Source organism: Hemiscyllium ocellatum, chromosome 18 (genome assembly GCF_020745735.1).
Source record: "Hemiscyllium ocellatum isolate sHemOce1 chromosome 18, sHemOce1.pat.X.cur, whole genome shotgun sequence".
Lineage (NCBI taxonomy): Eukaryota > Metazoa > Chordata > Chondrichthyes > Orectolobiformes > Hemiscylliidae > Hemiscyllium > Hemiscyllium ocellatum.
The window spans coordinates 38,350,372-38,372,023 of NC_083418.1; the positions used below are offsets into that span (position 1 = coordinate 38,350,372).

Sequence of the window (21,652 nt, forward strand, 5' to 3'; positions counted from 1 at the left end):
AGTTCAGAAATATGTGAATTCTAGTACTTTCCACATAGCAATATTGATGGAGTTACAGCTGCATATTAACATGACTGCTTTCTGTCTCTACAGCATGTCTATGCCTCTGCATCAACTCAAGATTTGATTTGTCTCATCCATGGTAGACCCTGGAAATGTTAAACAGAGATTACCTATTAAGGAAAAGATTTTGGTGAGAATAGGGTGAAAAAGGCATCTGGCAGTATTACTGTTTTTTTTCCCTTGTGTAAACTGAACAGGAAAACAGTGTGCATTGCCAGAAAAATGTTATTCTCAAAAATGCTGAGGCCTGGTATGAACAATTGGATGGTGTCCAAAATGTCATACAATGGCAAGTAGACTAATGAAGATTAGCTGCAGATAGATTTTTTTGAGTTAATTAGTGCTGTATTTGATTATGGTTGGGAACCCCTTCAACATGCTGGCATCCATAACCTCAAGAACATACATTACATCCATTTTACACGTCAATTTCTTCCTCACCTTCTGCACTTTTTTCAGAAGTAAGACATGACATCTTCCTCACCTCTCCCATCACACCACCATATCTTTCAGGATTCATCGAATGAACAGCAACTTTGAGTTTCCTGTCTGGCTGGTTCTGTGATGAGGTGTAAGGTATTTGCTGGGGGTTTAGGCCACCTCATAGAACAATACAGCGCAGAACAGGCCCTTCGGCCCTCGATGTTGCACTGACCTGTGAACTGTTCTCAGCTCGTCCCCCTACACTATCCCAAAATCATCCATGTGATTATCCAAGGATTGTTTAAATCTCCGTAATGTGGCTGAGTTAACTACATTAGCAGGTAGGGCATTCCACACCCATACCACTCTCTGAATAAAGAACCTGCCTCTGACATCTGTCTTAAATCTATCACCCCTCAATTTGTAGTTATACCCCCTCATACAAGCTGACGTCATCATCCTAGGAAAAAGACTTTCACTGTCTACCCTATCTAATCCTCTGGTCATCTTTTACGTCTCTATCAAATCCCCTCTTAGTCTTCTTCTTTCCAATGAGAACAGGTTCAAGTCTCTCAGCCTTTCCTCATAAGACCTTCCATCCAGACCAGGCAACATCCTGGTAAATCTCCTCTGAACCTTTTCCAATGCTTCCACATCCTTCTGGAAATATGTGGACCAGAGCTATACATATTTTTATGAATTTTACTTCCATCATTGGTGCAAGAAATGTTGCAGCTTATTGGTTTTACATAAATATTTCACAAAATTTTCAAGAGCTTCATACTGAGCTTGAACTGCAGTGGTTAATCACAAAGACAATAAAACAATGTAGCTCGTTCAAATCCAGGAAAAAACTCCATTTTCTCCATGAAATAAGTTTTATTTTAGTGACAATAAAGACACTTAGAAACAAGGGTAGTCCTTCCAAATTACATAAACGGGCAAGTCCAAGTTAAATTACAGCACCAACGTGCATTTTCTATGATATCTTTAATGTATAAAGCAAAGCACAGGTTTTGACCAAAAGCTTGGGGTAAGATGTTTTTGAAAAGTCTGTTCAACATAAGTAAATAAAGAATTCCATCCATGAATTATCTGACAGGTCTTCTGATAGTATGAAGATGGATGTGAGGGCAGCGAGAAGTGTTGCAGAGGTAGAACCAGATGTCATTATTATTCATCTGGAGTTTGACCAAATGACTGGATGATGTCATCATGAATCAATGCGTGGATTAAAAAAAAGTATGGAGCCAATCTTGCATCAGTCTATTGCATTTCTTGTGAAAAGAACAAGAGCAAAAAGGTGGAAGGAACTGTGCACTCTTTCACAGTCAGCCAGAAGGGGCCTGCACGATGGAAGGTTACATTTATATAACATGAACTGACATTTTAGTTGCGTTTAACATTCTAATACTGAGCTGCTAGTTGCATGGTGATCCAAATCAAAAAGTAAAAATTTAGATCAAACATGAACATAGATGTAAAAAAGGTAAGCCAAGTAAGTGAATGCAAATTTCTCCAATCTTCCCTCATCCTCCTCGAGAATGTAGCAATTTAGCACCACCCTCCAGTTACTTGCCAAACATTATTCTTCTATCAGTATTCTGATCTCAACAAGCCAGTAAAATGTGGTTCCCTAACATACATATTTTCTAGCAAAGACAACTGATTATGATGACAGACTTTGCAATACCTTGCCTTTTATCATTCTGGCCCAGCGACACTGAACTGGAATGATAAATCTCCCCTCTATCTCTTTAGAGTTCCCTTACCCACTGCCCTACAGTTGCATGAAATGTTCAATACCAAATGCCCGAGGTAGAGAATTTACTCACTGAACTACTGAAGGACTCGACTGTCTTTCACATTTACCTTCTCGGCTTACAAGTTCAGATACTGTAGTGTTTGGTATTTGCAACACAAATGGTTTTCGGTCAGAACAGGATTTTAAGTTCCATCTATTCAAATGATATGTTTCCTAATATTGTAAGTGATTAAATTTGTAATATAAATGCAATGTCACACAACATCCTCATGCAACGTAATGACTTCATAACATTCCGTAACACTTTGAAAATGAAACAGAATCTACAATAATGCTGACCAACATCTATACATGATCAGCATACTATTGTCTGTTTTCATATTGCTGTCTGCTACTCAAGGTATATGCTCACTAAATGTCACTAAGAAATTCTGATAACCACGAACGAAGGCAAACATTCAATGTGACCATACAAATACAATTGCTAGAAAAACTCAACAGGTCTGTCATTATAGAGTCATAGTGTCATAGAGATGGACAGCATGGAAACAGACCCTTCGGTCCAACCTGTCCGTGCTGACCAGATATCCCAACCCAATCTAGTTCCACCTGCCAGCACCTGGTCCATATCCCTCCAAACCCTTCTTATTCATATACCCACCCAAATGCCTCTTAAATGTTGCAATTGTACCAGCCTCCACCACATCCTCTGGCAGCTCATTCCATACACGTACCACCCTCTGCGTGAAAAAGTTGCCCCTTAGGTCTCTTTTATATCTTTCCCCCCCACCCTAAACTTATACCCTCTAGTTCTAGACTTCCTGATCCCAGAGAAAAGACTTGGTCTATTTATCATATCCATGCCCCTCATAATTTTGTAAACCTCCTAGAAGGTCACCCCTCAGCATCCAATGCTCCAGTGAAAACGGTCCCAGCCTGTTCAGCCTTTCCCTGTAGCTCAGGTCCTCCAACCCTGCCAACATCCTTGTAAATATTTTCTGCACCCTTTCAAGTTTCACAACATCTTTCTGATAGGAAGGAGACCAGAATTGCATGCAATATTCCAACAGTGGCCTGATCAATGTCCTGTACAGCCGTAACATGACCTCCCAACTCCTACACTCAATACTCTGACTAATAAAGGAAAGCATACCAAACGCCGCCTTCACTATCCTATCTGCCTGTGACTCCACTTTCAAGGAGCTTTGAACCTGCACTCCAAGGTCTCTTTGTTCAGCAACACTCCCTAGGACCTTACCATTAAGTGTATAAGTCCTGCTCAGATTTGCTTTCCCAAAATGTAGCATCTCGCATTTATCTGAATTAAACTCCATCTAGCACTTCTCAGCCCATCTGGTCCAGATCCTGTTGTGAACTGAGGTAACACTCTACACCTCCAATTTCGGTGTCATCTGCAAAGTTACTAACTGTACCTCTTATGCTCGCATCCAAATCATTTAGTAAATGACAAAAAGTAGAGTACCCAGCACCGATCCTTGTGGCACTGCACTGGTCACAGGCCTCCAGTCTGAAAAACAACCCTCCACCATCATCCTTTGTCTTCTACCTTTGAGCCAGTTCTGTATCCAAATGGCTAGTTCTCCCTGTATTTCATGAGATCTGACCTTGCTAATCAGTCTCCCATGGGCAATCTTGTCAAACGCCTTACTGAAGTCCATATCTACTGCTCTGCCCTCATAATCTTTGTTACTTCTTCAAAAAACTCAATCAAGTTTGTGAGACATGATTTCCCACGCACAAAGCCATGTTGACTATCCCTAATCAGTCCTTGCCTTTCCAAATACATGTACATAACCTGTCCCTCAGGATTCCCTCCAACAACTTGCCCACCACCAACGTCAGGCTCACTGGTCTGTAGTTTCCTGGCTTGTCTTTACTGCCCTTCTTAAACAATGGCACCACGTTTGCCAACCTCCAGTCTTCCGGCACCTTACCTGTGACTATCGATGATACAAATATCTCCGCAAGAGGCCCAGCAATCACTTCTCTAGCTTCCCACAGAGATCTCGGGTACACCTGATCAGGTCCTGGGGATTTATCCGCTTTTAACCGTTTCAAGACATCCAGCACTTCCTCCTCTGTAATCTGGACATTTTTCAAGATGTCACCATCTATTTCCCTACAGTCTATATCTTCCATATCCTTTTCCACAGTAAATACTGATGCAAAATATTCATTTAGTATCTTCCCCCATTTTCTGTGGCTCCACACAAAGGCCGCCATGCTGATCTTTGAGACGCCCTATTCTCTCCCTAGTTACCCTTTTGTCCTGAATATATTTGTAAAAACCCTTTGGATTCTCCTTAATTCTATTTGCCAAAGCTATCCCATGACCCCGGTGTGCCCTCCTGATTTCCCTCTTAAATATACTTCTACTTTCTTTATACTCTAAGGATTCACTCGATCTATCCTGTCTATACCTGACATATGCTTCCTTCTTTTTCTTAACCAAACCCTCAATTTCTTTAGTCATCCAACATTCCCTATACCTACCTGTCTTCTCTTTCACCCTGACAGAAATATACTTTCTCTGGATTCTTGTTATCTCATTTCTGAAGGCTTCCCATTTTCTAGCCATCCCTTTACCTGGGGTGCACTTATTCAACAGATATTATTAAAACTTGACAATAGTATTGTTTCTGATTCTATAAGCACTAAAGCGTCTATATTGAAAAGGTATCTCCATATTGCGCGTTTACATTTTAGAATTCCGTAAACTTCACCTTTATTGGATGTGATTGAAATAAGTTCAGAAAGTTCCACCAAACCTGCTTTGAGGTGGTAGGTTCAGTTTCAACACTGGTTGATAATGCAGTTTTGTACGAAAGAAGGCAACATTATTGAAGATGCTGTCCTTCAAAAGAAATGTGAAGCAAGGACCCATCTGTTCCTTTTTTGGGTTCAGATAAATGCATTCAATCCTTAAGAGTATAAAGAAAGTAGAAGTATACTTAAGAGGGAAATCAGGAGGGCAAACCGGGGTCATGGGATAGCTTTGGCAAATAGAATAGATAAATGTATTCTCCTCCTGTGTCCTGGCCAACATTCTACTCCCAAACTGATCAAACATGCTGTTTATTCACTTACTATATGGGGCAACATGCTATCACAATGGCGTATGAAGCACTTCAGCATCCTTTGAAATCAAATATAATTCACAAATAAAATCTTGTTTAGTTGGCAAAGGCACTTATCCTTTCCACCTTTACCATATGCAAAATAGTTTACAGTCCATTTCAAACCTTAGTCTGTGGAAAAAGCTGCCATTGCCATATGAGTAACTTGGTTAATTATACCTCTAAATAATTTTTTAGAGCAAAATATTTGCCTTAAGTTAATAGATTCTAATCATTATGAAATATGATAAGATAAAATTGCAGAGGTCCACGGGGTTTCTCTCTGGTTAGATGGGGAGGACTGATAATGGTTTAACCTGAGGGTCACCATGCCTCAGGTGAGGGGAGAAGTTGAGTAGGAGACACTCTCATTGTAAGGTTAACAGGTTATGGAAGTTGAACCCCTGCTGTTGGTGTCACTGTGTTGTAAAGTCGCTGTCCAGCTAAATTAGCTGCCAATGGGATGAAATTGAGAGGATACTAAATGTGGTGGGCTCCTCATCTTTGTTTAGTTCTTGGGGAGAGCCAGGGCAAAGAGAATGGGTCTAACTGAGGAAAGAGTAAGGACTGCAGATGCTGGAGGTCAGATTTGCGAGTGTGGTGCTGGAAAATCACAGCAGGTCAGGTACATCCGAGGAGCAGGAGAATCAACAATTTGGGGAAGGGCTTATGCCTGAAACATCAATTCTCTTGCTCCTCTGATGCTGCCTATTGTCTAATGTCCTATTCCCCTCGCAGTTGGTTCATGCAGCAGCTTTGGAACTCCATCAATAAGCTGGGCTCTGCTGTCAGGGAATTGCGTGAAGTGAGATGCATAGTTAATTAAGTAGGATGTTAGGATTGAGTAATTCGGGATTAAAGTTGAGCAATGTGCTCTTGTTCTGTACGTTTAAACATTTCTCAGCTATCTGTGCCTTCGTCTTCTCTAGATAAATTTTAGTGAGATCAGTACCAGACCTTTTCCTTCATTGCTTGACTTTAATTGTTCATAAGTAAAAGAAAAATGAAAATAATTTAGTTTAAATATGAAAGTTTCAGACGAAGTCATCTGTAAAAGCGTTTTACATTGCATCTCGGGCAATTTTCTGTATCTCAGTAGGAAGAATTTGATTGAGGTAAAATTCACATAATCAGTTGGACTTTGCATGATTATGAAGGAATAACATGACTTGGCTACACTAAGGTAATTTGAGTTTAAAGTAACTGCAGTACTTCACTAATGCATTCTTACTCAAAGAACATTACATCATTAGAGTCATTCTTGTGAACTGGGCATCTGTGCTGAACAGCGGGTTAAGGCTAAATAACATACATTTTCAAAATACTGAATTTTATTTGTTGTTTAAGGATTGGTGCAGTGCTGACATTCAATATAGTATACAGCTCTAACTATACAGTTTTCTTTGGCTGTTTTAAAAAGAAAGCATTTCTATTTTGCTCAATCACATTATCACGAAGAACAGCCTTTCCATTTGAATTACAATAAAGCAGGAAGTTGAGAGGGGGAAGATCTCTTAATGTATGTGTGATGATTGTTATTTGGTATTTTCTGGCATGGAATAATATCTTGGCATTGCTCCCCATTCCCATGCTCATTTTGTTTTTGTTTAAATTTCATTGTCTTGCACAACATACTGCATGTTGAATTTCCTTTTGCGATATTCATGTAAAAACTATGTATGTTTGAGACTACAGACAAAGTAGTACATATTTGGAATTGAAACCTATCCAATCCAGTCCCATTCAATTAATCTCTTGTTTATTTTCTTTTAGGAAGTCAAAGACTAAGCCAAACGGTAAAAAAACAGGAGCAGAGGAGAAGAAATTGTATTTGGAGCCTGAATATACCAAAGCAAGAATAATAGATTTCAACTTTAAGGAATTGGTGACCTTACCACGTGAAATTGACCTGAATGAATGGCTAGCTAGCAATAGTAAGTTCCTCTTCAGTTTGTTGCACAAAATTCTGGTCTCCCTCCTACAGGAAGGATGTTCTGAACTTGAAAGGGTTCAGAAACGATTTATAAGAATGTGCCAGTGTTGAAGAGTTTGGAATATAGAATGAAGTTGAAAAGTCTGGGCTGTTTTCCCTGGAGCATTAGAGGCTGAGGGGTGACCTTATAGAGGTTGATAAAATCATAAGGGATATGGATAGGGTAAATAGACAAGGATTTTTTTCCCTAGGTGGGGGAGTCCAGAACTAGAGGACATAGATTTAGGGTGAGAGGGAAAAGTTTTGTTAAAGGAAAGGGTTTTTACACATGCATTAGGGACAAAAGGGTAACAAGGGAGAGGATAGGGCCCCTCAAAGATCAGCAAGGCAACTTTTGTGTGGAGCCACCGGAGATGAGGGAGATACTAAAGTATTCTACATCAGTATTCACTGTGGAAAGGGGCATGGAAGATATAGAATGTAGGAAAGTAGTTAGTGACATCTTGAAAAATGTCAATATTACAGAGGAGGAAGTGCTGGATGTCTTGAAACACATTAAAAGTGGATAAATTCCCAGGACCTGATCAAGTGTACCCTAGAACTCTGTGGGAAGTTAGGGAAGTTTTTTGCTGGGCCTCTTACTGAGATATTTGTATCAACGGTAGTCGCTGGTGAAGTGCCGGAAGACTGGAGCTTGGCAAAGTGGTGCCACTGTTTAAGAAGGGTGCTAAGGGCAAGTTAAGGAACTATAGACCAGTGAGCCTAATGTCGGTTGTGGGCAAGTTGTTGGAGGGAATCCTGAGGGACAGGATGTACGTGTATTTGGAAAGGCAAGGACTGATTAGGGATAGTCAACATGGTTTTATGCGTGGGAAATCATGTCTCTCAGACTTGATTGAGTTTTTTGAAGTAACAAAGAGGATTGATGAGGGCAGAGCAGTGAATGTGATCTATATGGACTTCAGTAAGGCGTTCGACAAGGTTCCCCATGGGAGACTGATTAGCAAGGTTAGGTCTCATGGAATACGGGGAGAATGAGCCATTTTGTTACAGAACTGGCTCAAAGGTAGAAGATAGAGGGTGGTGGTGGAGAGTTGTTTTTCAGACTGGAGGCCTGTGAACGGTGGAGTGCCACAAGGATCGGTGCTAGGTCCACTACTTTTCATCATTTTATATAAATGATTTGGATGTGAGCATAAGTGGTCCAGTTAGTAAGTTTGAAGATGACACCAAAATTGGAGGTGTAGTGGACAGCGAAGAAGGTTACTTCAGATTGCAGCGGGATCTTAATGAGAAGGGCCAGTGAGCTGAGAAGTGGCAGATGGAGTTTAATGTGAGTTGCTGCATTTTGGGAAAGCAAATCTTAGCAGGACTTGCACACTTAATGGTAAGGTCCTCAGGAGTGTTGCTTAACAAAGAGACCCGGGAGTGCAGGTTCATAGCGCCTTAAAAGTGGAGACGCAGGTAGATAGGATAGTGAAGAAGGTGTTTGGTATGCTTTCCTTTGTTGGTCAGAGTATTGAGTACAGCACATTAGTTAGGCCACTGTTGGAATATTGCATGCAATTCTGGTCTCCTTCCTATTGGAAAGATGTTGTGAAACTTGAAAGGGTTCAAAAAAGATTTACAAGGATATTGCCAGGGTTGGAGGATTTGAGCTATAAGGAAAGTTGAGTAGGCTAGGGCTGTTTTCCCTGGAGTGTTGGAGGTTGAGGGGTGACTGGAGAGGTTTATAAAATCACGAGGGGCATGGATAGGAAAAATAGATAAAGTCTTTTCCCTGGTGTAGAGGGATTCCAGAACTAGAGGGCATAGGTTTAGGGTGAGAGGGGAAAAATATAAAAGAGACCAAAGGGGCAACCGTTTCATGCAGAGAGTGGTACATATATGGAATGAGCTTCCAGAGGAAGTGGTGGAGGCTCGAGTCATTGAATGAATGAGTGCAGTTTATTTAATTTAATGACTGACATAAGCTCGAGTCGTTGATTGATGTATTGCAGTTTGATTCATTGAAAGAATGAGTGAAATTTGAGCACTGAAGTTAATGAAGTGGTTTGATTAATTGAATGAAGGCATCTAGATGGGTATATGAATAGAAAGGGTTTGGAGGGATATGGGCCAGGTGCTGGAAGGTGGAACTAGATTGGGTTGGGATATCTGGTCGGCATGGACGAGTTGGACCGAAGGGTCTGTTTCAGTGCTGTACATCTGTGACTCTAGAACTTTTTCCCAGATTGCCACAGGAAGTGGTTTGAGGAACATGAACTTTGGTGGGGAAAGCCCAAATGATCTGTTTATGTGCCATATATTTTATATGTGAGAGATGGATTATGTTCAGAAACCCAACCAAAACGTGAATATAATTTGATGTACGCAGTTAGGGCTTGTCCTAATGCATTTTGAACCTCAGATTGCTAAAATCAACTGATTCAGTCATATTAACCTTTGGTGTCAGTTTAAATATCTTTTGGAAATTCAGGTGGGTCCCTGATCTACGAATGTCCAATGTAGGAACAATTGCACTTAGGAATTTGATTGCATACATATTTTTAATTTTAAAGATCTGGCATACAAACTTTTCCTCTACTTACGAACAGCTGCTTTCTGTTGTACTGCATGTGCTCTGCCTTGCAGACTTTGTGAACAGACACCCGACAGAACCCTTTTGCAACCTGGGGACTGCCTGTAGCAAGTATACAACATCTGACTGGTTCCCCTTTATGTATCCTACTATATAATATTTTTGAAAAACTGTAATATGCCAATTAAATTCACCTTTCATTAACCATGTTGTCCAGTGTTCCCACTGCTGCTGAAGATGTGTAAATATTATGCCTACCTCTGCTGGTAATTACATTGTCTGATGACTGACCATTTATAGACTTACAACATCATTGCCACATAGAGTCGTAGAGTCATAGAGATGTACAGCGTGGAAATCAGACCCTTCAGTCCAACTCGCCCATGCCGACCAGATATCCCACTTTCTAGCACCCAGCCCATATCCCTCCAAACCCTTCCTATTCATATACCCATCCAGATGCCTTTTAAAAGCTGCAATTGTACAAACCTCTTCACTTCCTCTGGCAGCTAATTCCATATATGTACCATCCTCTGCGTGAAAAAGTTGCTCCTTGGCTCTCTCTCATATCTCTCCCCTCTCATCAATCCTGTGTAGTACTCCTTCAAAAAACTCAATCAAGTTTGTGAGACATTATTTCCCATGCACAAAGCCATGTTGACTATCCCTAATCAGTCCTTAACATTCCAAGTACATCCTGTCCCTCAGGATTCCCTCCAACAACTTGCCCACCACTGAAGTCAGGCTCACCGGTCTTTCGTTCCCTGGCTTGTCCTTACCACCTTTCTTAAATAATGGTACCACGTTAGCCAACCTCCAGTCTTCTGGCACCTCACCTGTGACTATCGATGATACAAATATCTCAGCAAAGGGCACAGAAATTACTTCTCTAGCTTTCCACAGACTTCTAGAGTACACCTGATCAGGTCCTGGGAATTTATCCACTTATGCATTTCAAGACATCCAGCACTTCCTCCTCTGTAATATGGACATTTTTCAAGATGTCACCATCTATTTCCCTACATTCTATATCTTCCATGACCACCACCACAGTAATCACTGATGCAAAATACTTGTTTAGTATCTCCCCCATCACCTACAGCTCTACACAAAAGGCCATCTTGCTGATGTTTTAGGGGCCCTATTCTTTCCCTAGTTACCCTTTTGTCCTTAATGTATTTGTAAAAACCTTTTGGATTCCCCTAACCCTATTTGCCAAAGCTACCTCATGTCCCCTTTTTGCCCTCCTGATTTCCCTTTTCAGTATGCTCCTACCACCTTTATACTCTTCTAAGGATTCATTCGATCCCTGCTGTCTATACCTGACATATGCTTCGCTTATCTTCTTAATGAAACCCTCAATTTCTCTAGTCATCCAGCATTCCCTACACCTACTAGCCTTTCCTTTCACCCTAACAGGAATATACAGTCTCTGGACTCTTGTTATCTCATGTCTCAAGGCTTCCCATTTTCCAGCCGCACCTTTACCTGTGAACATCTGCCTCCCAATTAGCTTTTGAAAGTTCTTGTAGTACTCTCAAAATTCGCCTTCCTCCAATTTAGAACTTCAGCTTTTAGATCTGGTGTATCCTTTTCCATCACTATTTCAGAACTAATAGAATTATGGTCGCTGGCCCCCAAGCGCTCCCCCACTAGGTACAGTGCTAGTGCGTGCCCAGTACCCTCCTCCAGCAAACAGTCTACCCTTAGGATGAAGTGAAGAAAGCTAGTAAGGAAAAGTTCCCCATATGAAGATGCTGTAGTACTAGACACAGTGCCATGGTATTATAACTTCACAGTGCAAGAAACCATTGGAGGACATGGAAGTGCCCACCTACATAAGGTTCACTCATTTATTCTACCTTTCCCTGCCACCTTTTACATTTTTTTAAACACCTCCCCTAAATGACATTTTGAATTAATGTTTATTAAAATCTCTGCACTGAATCAGAATTTTATGAAAAGAATATATAGTTTGTACATTCTTGAGTCAAATTAATTTAGAGAGCTTGCACCTTGATAAATTTAACTCTTTGCAGAAGAGTTCAGTGTTCACTGAAGGTATTTGACTATTGCACGCCAATTAGGAGGTAATGATGAAATCTTAAAGCCAGGTGGTGCTTCATCTGATCATATTTTTTACTGTGTTCAATATAAAGTACCTTGTACAATTGATTTACAATCATTTTCATAAATGTGCCTTGTGATGTCAGTGATAAATGCTGTAATGTAACATTTTTATTTCCTTTTTTTAGCAACAACATTCTTCAACCATATAAACTTACAGTACAGTACCATCTCTGAGTTCTGCACTGGTGACACTTGTCAAACGATGACTGTGTGCAATACGTAAGTATAATGTGTGACAGGGCAGACTATAAACCCCATTGAAATATTTGTATGTGTGTTGATCCTCAAAAATCTCAAGTGCATGAATATTCAATAACATTTTTTATTTGTCATCCAATTACCTGAATCACTATGTATTGATTTTAAAAGGCCTAGTATTAACTGGCACGGGTGGAAACCTTTTATTATTCAACAATGATTTCAATGAATACAAATATTCTTCAGTACAATCAAATAGTTAATTATAGATATGATCGTTAATTAAAGATTCTTTACATTGTATATGAGTATATTTTTGATTAGAATGTGAGCTTAAGGCCTGTAAGTACCTGCGTTTTGTGAATGTAATTTGTGTGACAATATGCAACATCATTGGACATTTATGTCCATATTTGCATTTTGTAAAATCTACTTGAGAAAAGGAATGGAAAATATTCTTCTTAAGGGGGAGAAAGATTATCGTGGGTATTCACAGCTACTTAGATGTGATCTTATTGAATGACCAAGCAAACATGAGCGGCCATGTCATCTACTCCTGCTCCTGATTTGTCTGTTTGTATTTCCAACAATAACTATCAAGGTTGTTATAAAATTATGACATATATTAGTTTTGCTGGGTACTGGTCCTGTTTATATTGTAAAACAGTGGATTATTCAGGGGAATTCACTTCCTAATGTTCTAACTTAGCCATACAAGGGCAATTAATTAGCTCCTTGTAATTGATAGAATATGTCAAGGTTTAGCAACAGTTGTTACTCAGTCGCACATACCAAGGAAGAGTGCAAATATGTGAAGACAGTTGTGGTCTTTCGTGAGATTTTTGGAGGAAATGAACTGGGTCATTTAAAGCAATAAATTAACTCAGTACTTCCTGCTGTCATGGTCTATATGACTTCCTTTATTTCTTTGTGGCCGCAGCTATTTGTAATTGCAGTAGTTCCACTTATTCCCAATCCTCAACCCCATCAAGATCACCTCAGTTTGGTTTTAATACTGAGTACTTTTTTAAAAAATGTTATTATATCGGTGATCATAGGATGGGGAAAAAAAAGCAGCAAAATATTTTTGTGTCCTTCCTGCTTTACTTCCTGCTGACTCTTAGTCATGCCTTTCCTTGGCTTTTGTTGCTTTTGGGATGTACACATTAAGATGGCTCTGTTCTGTGCAATATTCTGGAATTTTCATTCGAATGCACGATTTAGCTATCGGGTGCCTTACTTTTCATAAAAATAGAAAATGCTTGAAAAGCTCAGCAGAATCTATTTTTGTGATCTTGCTATCTTACTTTACAACTTGATGCAATGGCGGAGGATATATCTCTGTATTTGTGTTTTAATGAGAGTGATAACTTGAAACTGAAACTAAAACAAACTGGAAAATCTCAGCCGGACTGGTGGCATCTGTGGAGAGAAATCAGTCAACTTACCTTTTATTTTTATCATTTTGTGGTATGTGGACGTCGCTGGCTGGCCAGCATTTATTGCCTGTTCCTAGTTGCTCTTGAAAAGGTGGTGAGGAGCTGCTTCCTTGAATCACTGCAGTCCTCCTGCTGTCAGTTGACCCACAATGCCATCAGGGAGGGAATTCCAGGATTTTGACCCAGTGACAGTGAAGGAACGGTGATATATTTCCAAGTCAGGATGGTGAGTGACTTGGAGGGGAACTTGCAGGTGGTCGTGTTCCCATATATCTGCTGCTCTTGTCCTTCTCGATGGATGTGGTCAAAAGTTTGAAAGGTGCTGTCTGAAGGTCTTTGCTGAATTTCTGCAGTGCATCTTGTAGATAGTACACATGGATGCTACTGAGCGCTGGTGGTGGAGGGAATGGATGCTTGTGGATATAGTGCCATTCCAGCAGCTGCTTTGTCCGGAATGGTGTCAAGCTTCTTAAGTGTTGTTGGGCCAACACTCATTGAGGCAAGAGTGGAGTATTCAATCACACTCCTGACCTGTGCCTTGTAGATGATGGACAGGCTTTGAGGAGTCAGGAGTAGTATTCTGAGCTTCTGACCTGCTGTTGGAGCCACTTCATTTATGTGGCAAGTCCAGTTGGGTTTCTGGTTACTTATAACCTCGAGGATGTTGTGTCATGACACTGGGTAAACCCCTTTGCTAATTTTAAACCCAACACCTAGAAAAGCTTATCTCATGCCGTAATCTGTTAAATTTCGAGAGGCAAAGAACTATCCCAGATTTCATTATTTAAAGTTAAAATTAACAGTTTTATTCTTTAAGTTCAACAGAGAACATTTAGAACCACTGTTTATAACTCCTTTCTCTTAAACCTATTTTTTACCCCTCACTCCACAATACGGTTCCAATTTTGAAAAGTAAACCTGATTAAGATTTACAAAAAAACAAACATGTTTGAAAACCAGTCAGCTTTGTCGATACTCCTTGGTCTTCTCTTCGTCGGTCTTCTGCACAACTTTCTGAAAAGTACCTGTATATAAGAAGAGTTATTTGGCTAGCAGTATGTACTTGTTGGTGCTTGGCAGTTCTCCCCCTAACTGTTCAAAATGTCCAGTTTCATATTGCAAAACATCGGATCATTTCATTGGCTTGATGTCAACAAAACATTAAATTCAAATTTTATTGGACTTTGGTATCTGGGGCATAAACTGGATTTGTTTTTGTTCCATAATAATGCAGCTCCAGCTATTTGTTTCAGCCAAGTGTTACAATTTTGCCTTGTTCAGCTCACTCTTTCAGTCAGTCCTTGCTAGCTTCCTCTCTCTCTGAAAGGTACTGCACACACCTACATCTTCATAACAGTTGATAGTGGGAAAATCAGTGATAGTAATACCGTTGAATGCTAAGGGGCAGTGGTTAGATGGTCTCTTATCGGTGACAATCATAGCCTGGCATTTATGTGACGCGAATGTTACTTGTTAGCCCAAGCCTGGATATTGTCCAAATCTTGCATTTGAACATGGGTTGCTTCAGTCTCTGAGGAGTTGTGAATGGTGCTGAAACTTGGCGAACATCCCCAGTTCTGACATTTATGATGGAGGGAAGGTCATTGAAGTAACTGAAGACAATTGGGCTGAGGACAGTACCCTGAGGAACTCTTGCAGAGTTGTCCTGGAGCTGAGATGACGACCCCTGCCGTCTTCCTATTTGTCATATATGACTCCAACCCCCGGAGAGTTTGCCCCTTGATACCCAATGGTTCCAGTTTTGCTAGGACTCCTTTATGCCACACTTGGTCAAATGCAGCCTTGCTGTCTAGGGCTGTCACTCTTACCTCACCTCTGAAATTCAATGCTTTGTCCAAGTTTGGATCAAGGCTGTAATGAGGTCAGGAGTGGCCCTGGCAGAACTCAAACTGGACATCACTGCGCACGTTATTACCGAGTAGGGTTGTTTGATAGCACTGTTGATGACCCCTTCCATCACTTCACTGATTGAGAGTTGACTGGTGGGTTGATAATCGAGTGGATTGGATTTGTCTTGCTTTTAATGTTCAAGACAAACGTGGGCAATTTTCGACATTGTTGGCTAGATACCAGTGTTGTAACTGTACTGGAAGAACTTGGTTGAGGGAGTGGCAAGTTCTGGAGCGCAAGTCTTTGGGACTATTGGCGGAATGTTGTCAGGGCCCCCAGCTTTTTGCATTATGCAGCATCTCAAACCATTACTTAATATCACATGGAGTGAATTGAATTAGCTGAAGACTGGTATCTGTCATGCTGGTGACCACTGGAGGAAGCTGAGATGGATCATCCATTTGGCACTTCTGGCTGAAGGTTGCTGTGTATGATTCAGCCTTATCTTCTGCACTGTTGTGCTGGGCTATTCCACATTGATGGGGATGAGGATGGGGATATTTATGGAGCTGCCTCTTCTCGTGACTTGTCTAATTGTTCACTGGATGTGGCAGAGCTGCAAAGCTTCGATCTGACTTGTTGTTTGTGTGATCGCACAGCTCTGTCTCTACTTGCTGCTTATGTTATTTCACATACATGTAGTCCTGTTTGGTGGCTTCACCAGGTTGACACCTCATCTTCAGGTATGCCTGGTGCTGCTCCTGACATGCCCTCCTGCACTCTCCATTGAACCAGGGTTGATCCCCTGACCTGATGATGATGGTTGAGTGGGGGACATCCCAAGCCATGAGGTTACAGATTGTGCTGGAGTACAATTTTTTGTTCCTGTTGATCATCCATAGCACCTTCAGTCTTGAGTGGTTAGATCTGATTGAAGTCTGTCCCCTTTAGCACAGTGTCACAGTACACAAGACATTATTCTCAATGGGAAGGCAGGACTTCATTTCCACAATAATCTGTGGTAGTCATTCTTAGTGATACCTTCATGGACAGATGCATCTGTGGCTGGCAGATTGGTAAGGTCAAGTATGTTTTTCCTTTAGTTCCCTCACCACCTGCTGCAGAGCCACTCTAACAGCTATATCCATTAGGACCCAACCAGCTCGATCTGCAGTACTGCTGCTGAGCCACTCTTGGTAGTGGACATTGCAAAGGGGCGGCTCAGTGGTTAGCACTGCTGCCTCATAGCACCGAGGTGCCAGGATCGATTACAGCCTCAGGTGACTGTCTGTGTGGAGTGTGCACATTCTCCCCGTGTCTGCGGGGGTTTCCTCCGATGCTCCGGTTTCCTCCCAGAGTCCAAAGATGTGCGGGTCAGGTGAATTGGCCATACTGAATGCCCGTAGTGTTAGGTGCATTAGTTGGAGGGAAATGAGTCTGGGTGGGTTACTCTTCAGAGGGTCATTGTGGACTGGTTGAGTCGAAGGGCCTGTTTCCACACTGTAGGGAATCTTTTTTTTAAAAAATCCCCCACCCAGAGTACATTTTGTGACTTTGCCATCCTCCATGCTGTCTCTAGGAGGAGTATTGATTCATCTGCTGAGAGAGGTCCATATGTGATCATCAACAGGAGATTTTCTTGTCCATATTTAACCTGAAGCCATGTGACTTCATAGGGTCAGGAGTCAATGCTGAGGACTCCCAGAGCAACTCCCTCCTGACAGTATCCCACTGTGCTGCCACTTCTGCTGGGACAGTCCTGCCAATGGGACAGGACATATCTAGGGATGGGGATGGTGATGGTGGTGTCTGGGACATTGTCTGTAAGAATGGTTCTGATATCAGGTGACTGGACCCTAAGCGTTAACTCTGATTCTATCTTCATAGATGCTGCCAGACCTGCTGAGATTGTCCAGCAATTTCTGTTTTCATTTCAGATTTTAAGCATATGCATTTCTTTTGTTTTTGTTTGTTTTGTGATAAATTTATATGCTTATGTAACAGCATTAATTCTGATCTTTTTGAAGTATATTAAGGTTACTGTACAGCTACATGTGGAGATTGATATTAAATATTTGTAACACAAGAAAAATAACTTGGTCTCAAGTTATTGTGCAGGCTCTCAACTGGTTTAACAGAGAAATGGGCTGATTCTTTCTTCAATCTAGAATTCTAAAATATTCATTTCATATTGTCATTATCCAGCTGTAAATTTTAGATTTCGCCTGTGCTCAAGTTCCTTTTTGTGGTGGACTTTAATGCACTTGCCTTTCTTAATGTTTTTGTTGAGAATTCCACAAATGTTGTTTTGCTGTTTCTGCCTCTCTCCAGCCCTATCTTTACTGATTAATCTACACATTGGGATTTCTATTGTTGAACATGGTACTAGATTGACATTATCAGCACTTCTGTAATTAAGGCCTTATCCATTTGCTAACCTTGATGCTCAATAGAGCACATCAAAACTATTTTGCAGAATACTGACTCTCCTGATTTAGACCATTGTTCACTCTGTCATGCACATACTTCCAAATAGATCAAAGGATACTGCTTTCAAATCTGAAAGCCCCTGATGCATCTATTACTCTGGAAATGATTGGTAATTGCTCTGCACTTATAACCAATTAAAGATAAAGTTAAAAATCACAACACCAGGTTATAGTCCAACAGGTTTATTAGGAAGCACTAGCTTTTGGAGTGCTGCTCCTTCATCACGGGCTTGTGGAGAATGAGACCCTGAGACACAGAATTTATAGCAAAAGATTACAGTGTCATGCAACTGAAATGATATAATGAACAAATCCGGATTGTTGTTATTTCATCTTTTAGAATGGCCTGCAGGTTTCTGTTCATTAATATGTAAATCCAAGAGTCTCTTTAAAGTCACCTTCTTGAGATAACTGGAAAGTTTAAAAACAAAAGGTGATATCCTGAGACGATGCATTGAAGGTGTGAGGTTAGAGTCTGGCTGTATCCCAATCTTGAGTCCGACTGGTTCTATTTCCAAAATGGAATGTACAAAATATTACATGTATTGACTGCCTGCAGATTGTGCATTCTTTTGAGCAAACTAGAATGTATCTGCAAGCATACATCCATCCCACAGACTTGTGTGTGTGCATGTGCATGAGAGTGTGAGTGCGTTTGAGAAAGTGTGTATTTGTGTGTGTGAAAGCTTGGTAAAGTGTGTGTGGGTGTGATGGAGTATAAGCCTGTGACAGGATGTGTGCATGTGTTTGGGAGGGTGTATGTGTGTCTGTGCTTGAGAGAGGGTCTGCATGTGCATATGTAAGAAGAGTGTGTGTATGTGTATATGAGAGAATGTATAGTGTAGTGGGTCACCTGTAGTGTGACATCCACATCAATTTAAGATAATTAGTCAAGATTAAAAGTGACACGTTTACATTATATATTGGGACCGGTTTTAAAATAAAAGACGTTTTCAAAGCTCGAGTCTCTTCTTGAATTATCTCAAAGTTTGGTGGGGTTTCCTATTGTTGCCATGGAGAAAGCAATTAGAATTGACTTCCCTACCAAACTTATGCATGCATTTGGGTGTGTGTTGCTCCTTTAAGGCAGTCAGTCAGGTGACCCAGAGATAAGTGTTGGGGAGGCAGTCTAAAGACTAACTGTGGACTGAGACATGCAATGAAATATCCCCTTTTCAAGTCTACCCTCAGTCTTTCTCATGTTCTATTTTTGGCTCTAGTGTACCACAGTCTTAATATAATCAAACATAACTCCTCCACCCCCCCAATTCTTAGTTTGAAATTGCTTTGATTATTTAATTTCTTTTCAGGCATTTTACTTGGTGATTGCAAGGTCATGAACATTCTGCTACATTCCATATCGCCACAATTCCATATTTGAATTGTTCAAATCAACTTTATCTTTGACGTAGCACTGAAACAGACCTAGTCATCCAGAAATGACATCCTCTGTGATTATGGTTCGCCTAATCCCCCGTTAGTCTCCCTTCTTCTGGAGCTCTCTGTATGGCTTGGTTTTGTGTCTCTGTCTCTCAGTCCAATACACAGCACTAAAACTGTACCATGAATAGGACAAGGAGGTAAGTCCCAAATCCACTCCAGATGGAATGGGTATCGAATTCCATGCAATTGGAATCAATCTGATCCACAGCAGCCATTAATCCAACTTGTTTCTTGAGTTACTGTGTGAACACACATTTTCGTGTGTTGTATAGCTTGAAGCTGTGAATAGAGATGTTAGAGGCTTCACTTTCTTTCCATTAAATGGTTGACTAGAAATCTCTCACATGCTAGCCATTGCCAACAGCATATATTGGAAAGATTTACAAGGTACACTTAACCTATTTGGAATAGTTTTAAGTCCAGTTTCCTTGACCATTAAGACTTGGAGTTAGACACGAAGGGAAAATTTCTGATTCAGAATTAAGGGTGCTACCCACAGTACAAGACCTGCTGTAATCGCCCAGTGCCCCAGCGTAAACTTTTTCTGGTCTCCAATCCCTTTATGGCCGTCTACCTCAATTTTTGTTCCTCATCCTTTAGTTATATGCTTCATTGTATTCTCCATTCCAATGTCTTTATCTTCTGATTCATGCCTCCACTACACATCATCTCCCTTCTCCTTCCTTTTACCTTTCTATTGTGTAGGTTCTTCAGTTGTGTAGGTGCTGCACTTTAATTTCTCCCTAAATAATTCTAACTCTAGTCCTCTGCCTGATTGCAACTGAGTTGTGAGGGTACACTGTTTCTTTTCTATTCTACCCCTCCACTGGTCAGTTTAGCTAGGTTGTGGACATGACCAGTTAGTTCTGACACTGTCAGGGTCACTATTAAGGATAACTCTGTCAGGTTTTTAGTCAATAACAAATAACTGCTTTACTAACAAAAGGAAACTTAAAGATGCCAAGTTTATTGGCAAATATATTGTGCTATGGGAGGATATTTACCCTTTTATTAAGAGAAAAAAGGCTCAAACGTCTGAGAAACAGGAAATGAAAACTCTGCAGCATGCTCAAAGTACTTTGGCTTAGTAATCAATAATCTCATGGAAAAATGATAACTTGTGCATTATCCCAAATGGTGATCTGATTCCAAAGTTATACACACAGCTGTTGGTGTTGTTCTCATGGAAGTATTGTAGCCGTCTAAATTCTCTTTGCTTCAGGCAGTGAGGTAGATTTCAAGGAAATCTCTTAAGGAACTCTCCCCAAGTAAAAAGGATTTCTTTTGCTGAGTGGAGTTACAAAAAAAAAGAGAGATGGAATGAAGAGATATTCTCTCTCTGGTCTCATGTTGACAGTTCAAAATTACAGTATGTCGGATTCCATTTCCACGCTGGGCCATGTGACCTATGTGGGGCCATGACTGCATCTACGCTCCTGCTTCCTGAGAGGTGCAACATTGTTGGTGTTGTATCAGTGCACTTTCCTTAGCGAAATGTCCTTTGTTTAAAAGATCAAGGTATATTTATATTGTTCCATATAATCTTTAAAAATATTTGGATTACATCTCTTCATAACACCCTGAAATCTGCTTATTTGTCTGAATGCTTATCATCCTTCAGCTCTGCTGCATTGGCGTAGTGCCCAGTTTTTCTACCTCTAAGAGTGCTGGGAATCGTGTATGTTAAAAACATTGTTTGAATGTAAATTGTTGACAATATGCCTTGAATCAGATATTGATGTTTGCTTCTACACTAGATCCTTTGAAGTAAAGATCTAAACTGCTTGCTTTGTTATCAGTGATGTTCTGTACCAGCTTGGCACTAATTCTTTTAAACAGCTCTCTCCTGCAGAGTTCATTTTTCAGTCAGGAAGGAAAAACCTGAGCATTGTAGCAAACTCTTGGCCTCATTTTGTTCCTGTTCAGTTTTAACTAGCCATAAATCTGGGTCACCATAAAATCAGGAAGAAGAGAAATTGTACAGTGTTCTGGCATATTCCACAATGGTGCATGCCTAATGTTTATTGAGACATTAACAACTACTAAGTAATGAGTTTGAGTATTGGGTTTTGCCTAACTGTAGTTTGGCCCCAGTAAGTGTTACAGTAATTGCTTATGCGCATCAAATACATTCTATTTCCTGCTATTTAATCAAAATCATCCTTCTTCATATTTTATAATTGCCAATACTGTTTTCTCC

General features: G+C 40.6%; 1 protein-coding gene across 7 annotated transcripts in view; it reads left to right on the plus strand.

The window, feature by feature from the left end:
• mob2a (MOB kinase activator 2a) overlaps positions 1-21,652 on the plus strand; it is a 230,387-nt gene that overhangs the window by 190,064 nt on the left and 18,671 nt on the right. For all 7 annotated transcript variants that reach the window (XM_060838885.1, XM_060838882.1, XM_060838883.1 and 4 more), the window contains 2 exons: positions 7,162-7,322; positions 12,158-12,251. In XM_060838885.1, the coding sequence (XP_060694868.1) occupies positions 7,162-7,322; positions 12,158-12,251 (255 nt within the window). The remainder of the gene's footprint in view (positions 1-7,161; positions 7,323-12,157; positions 12,252-21,652) is intronic.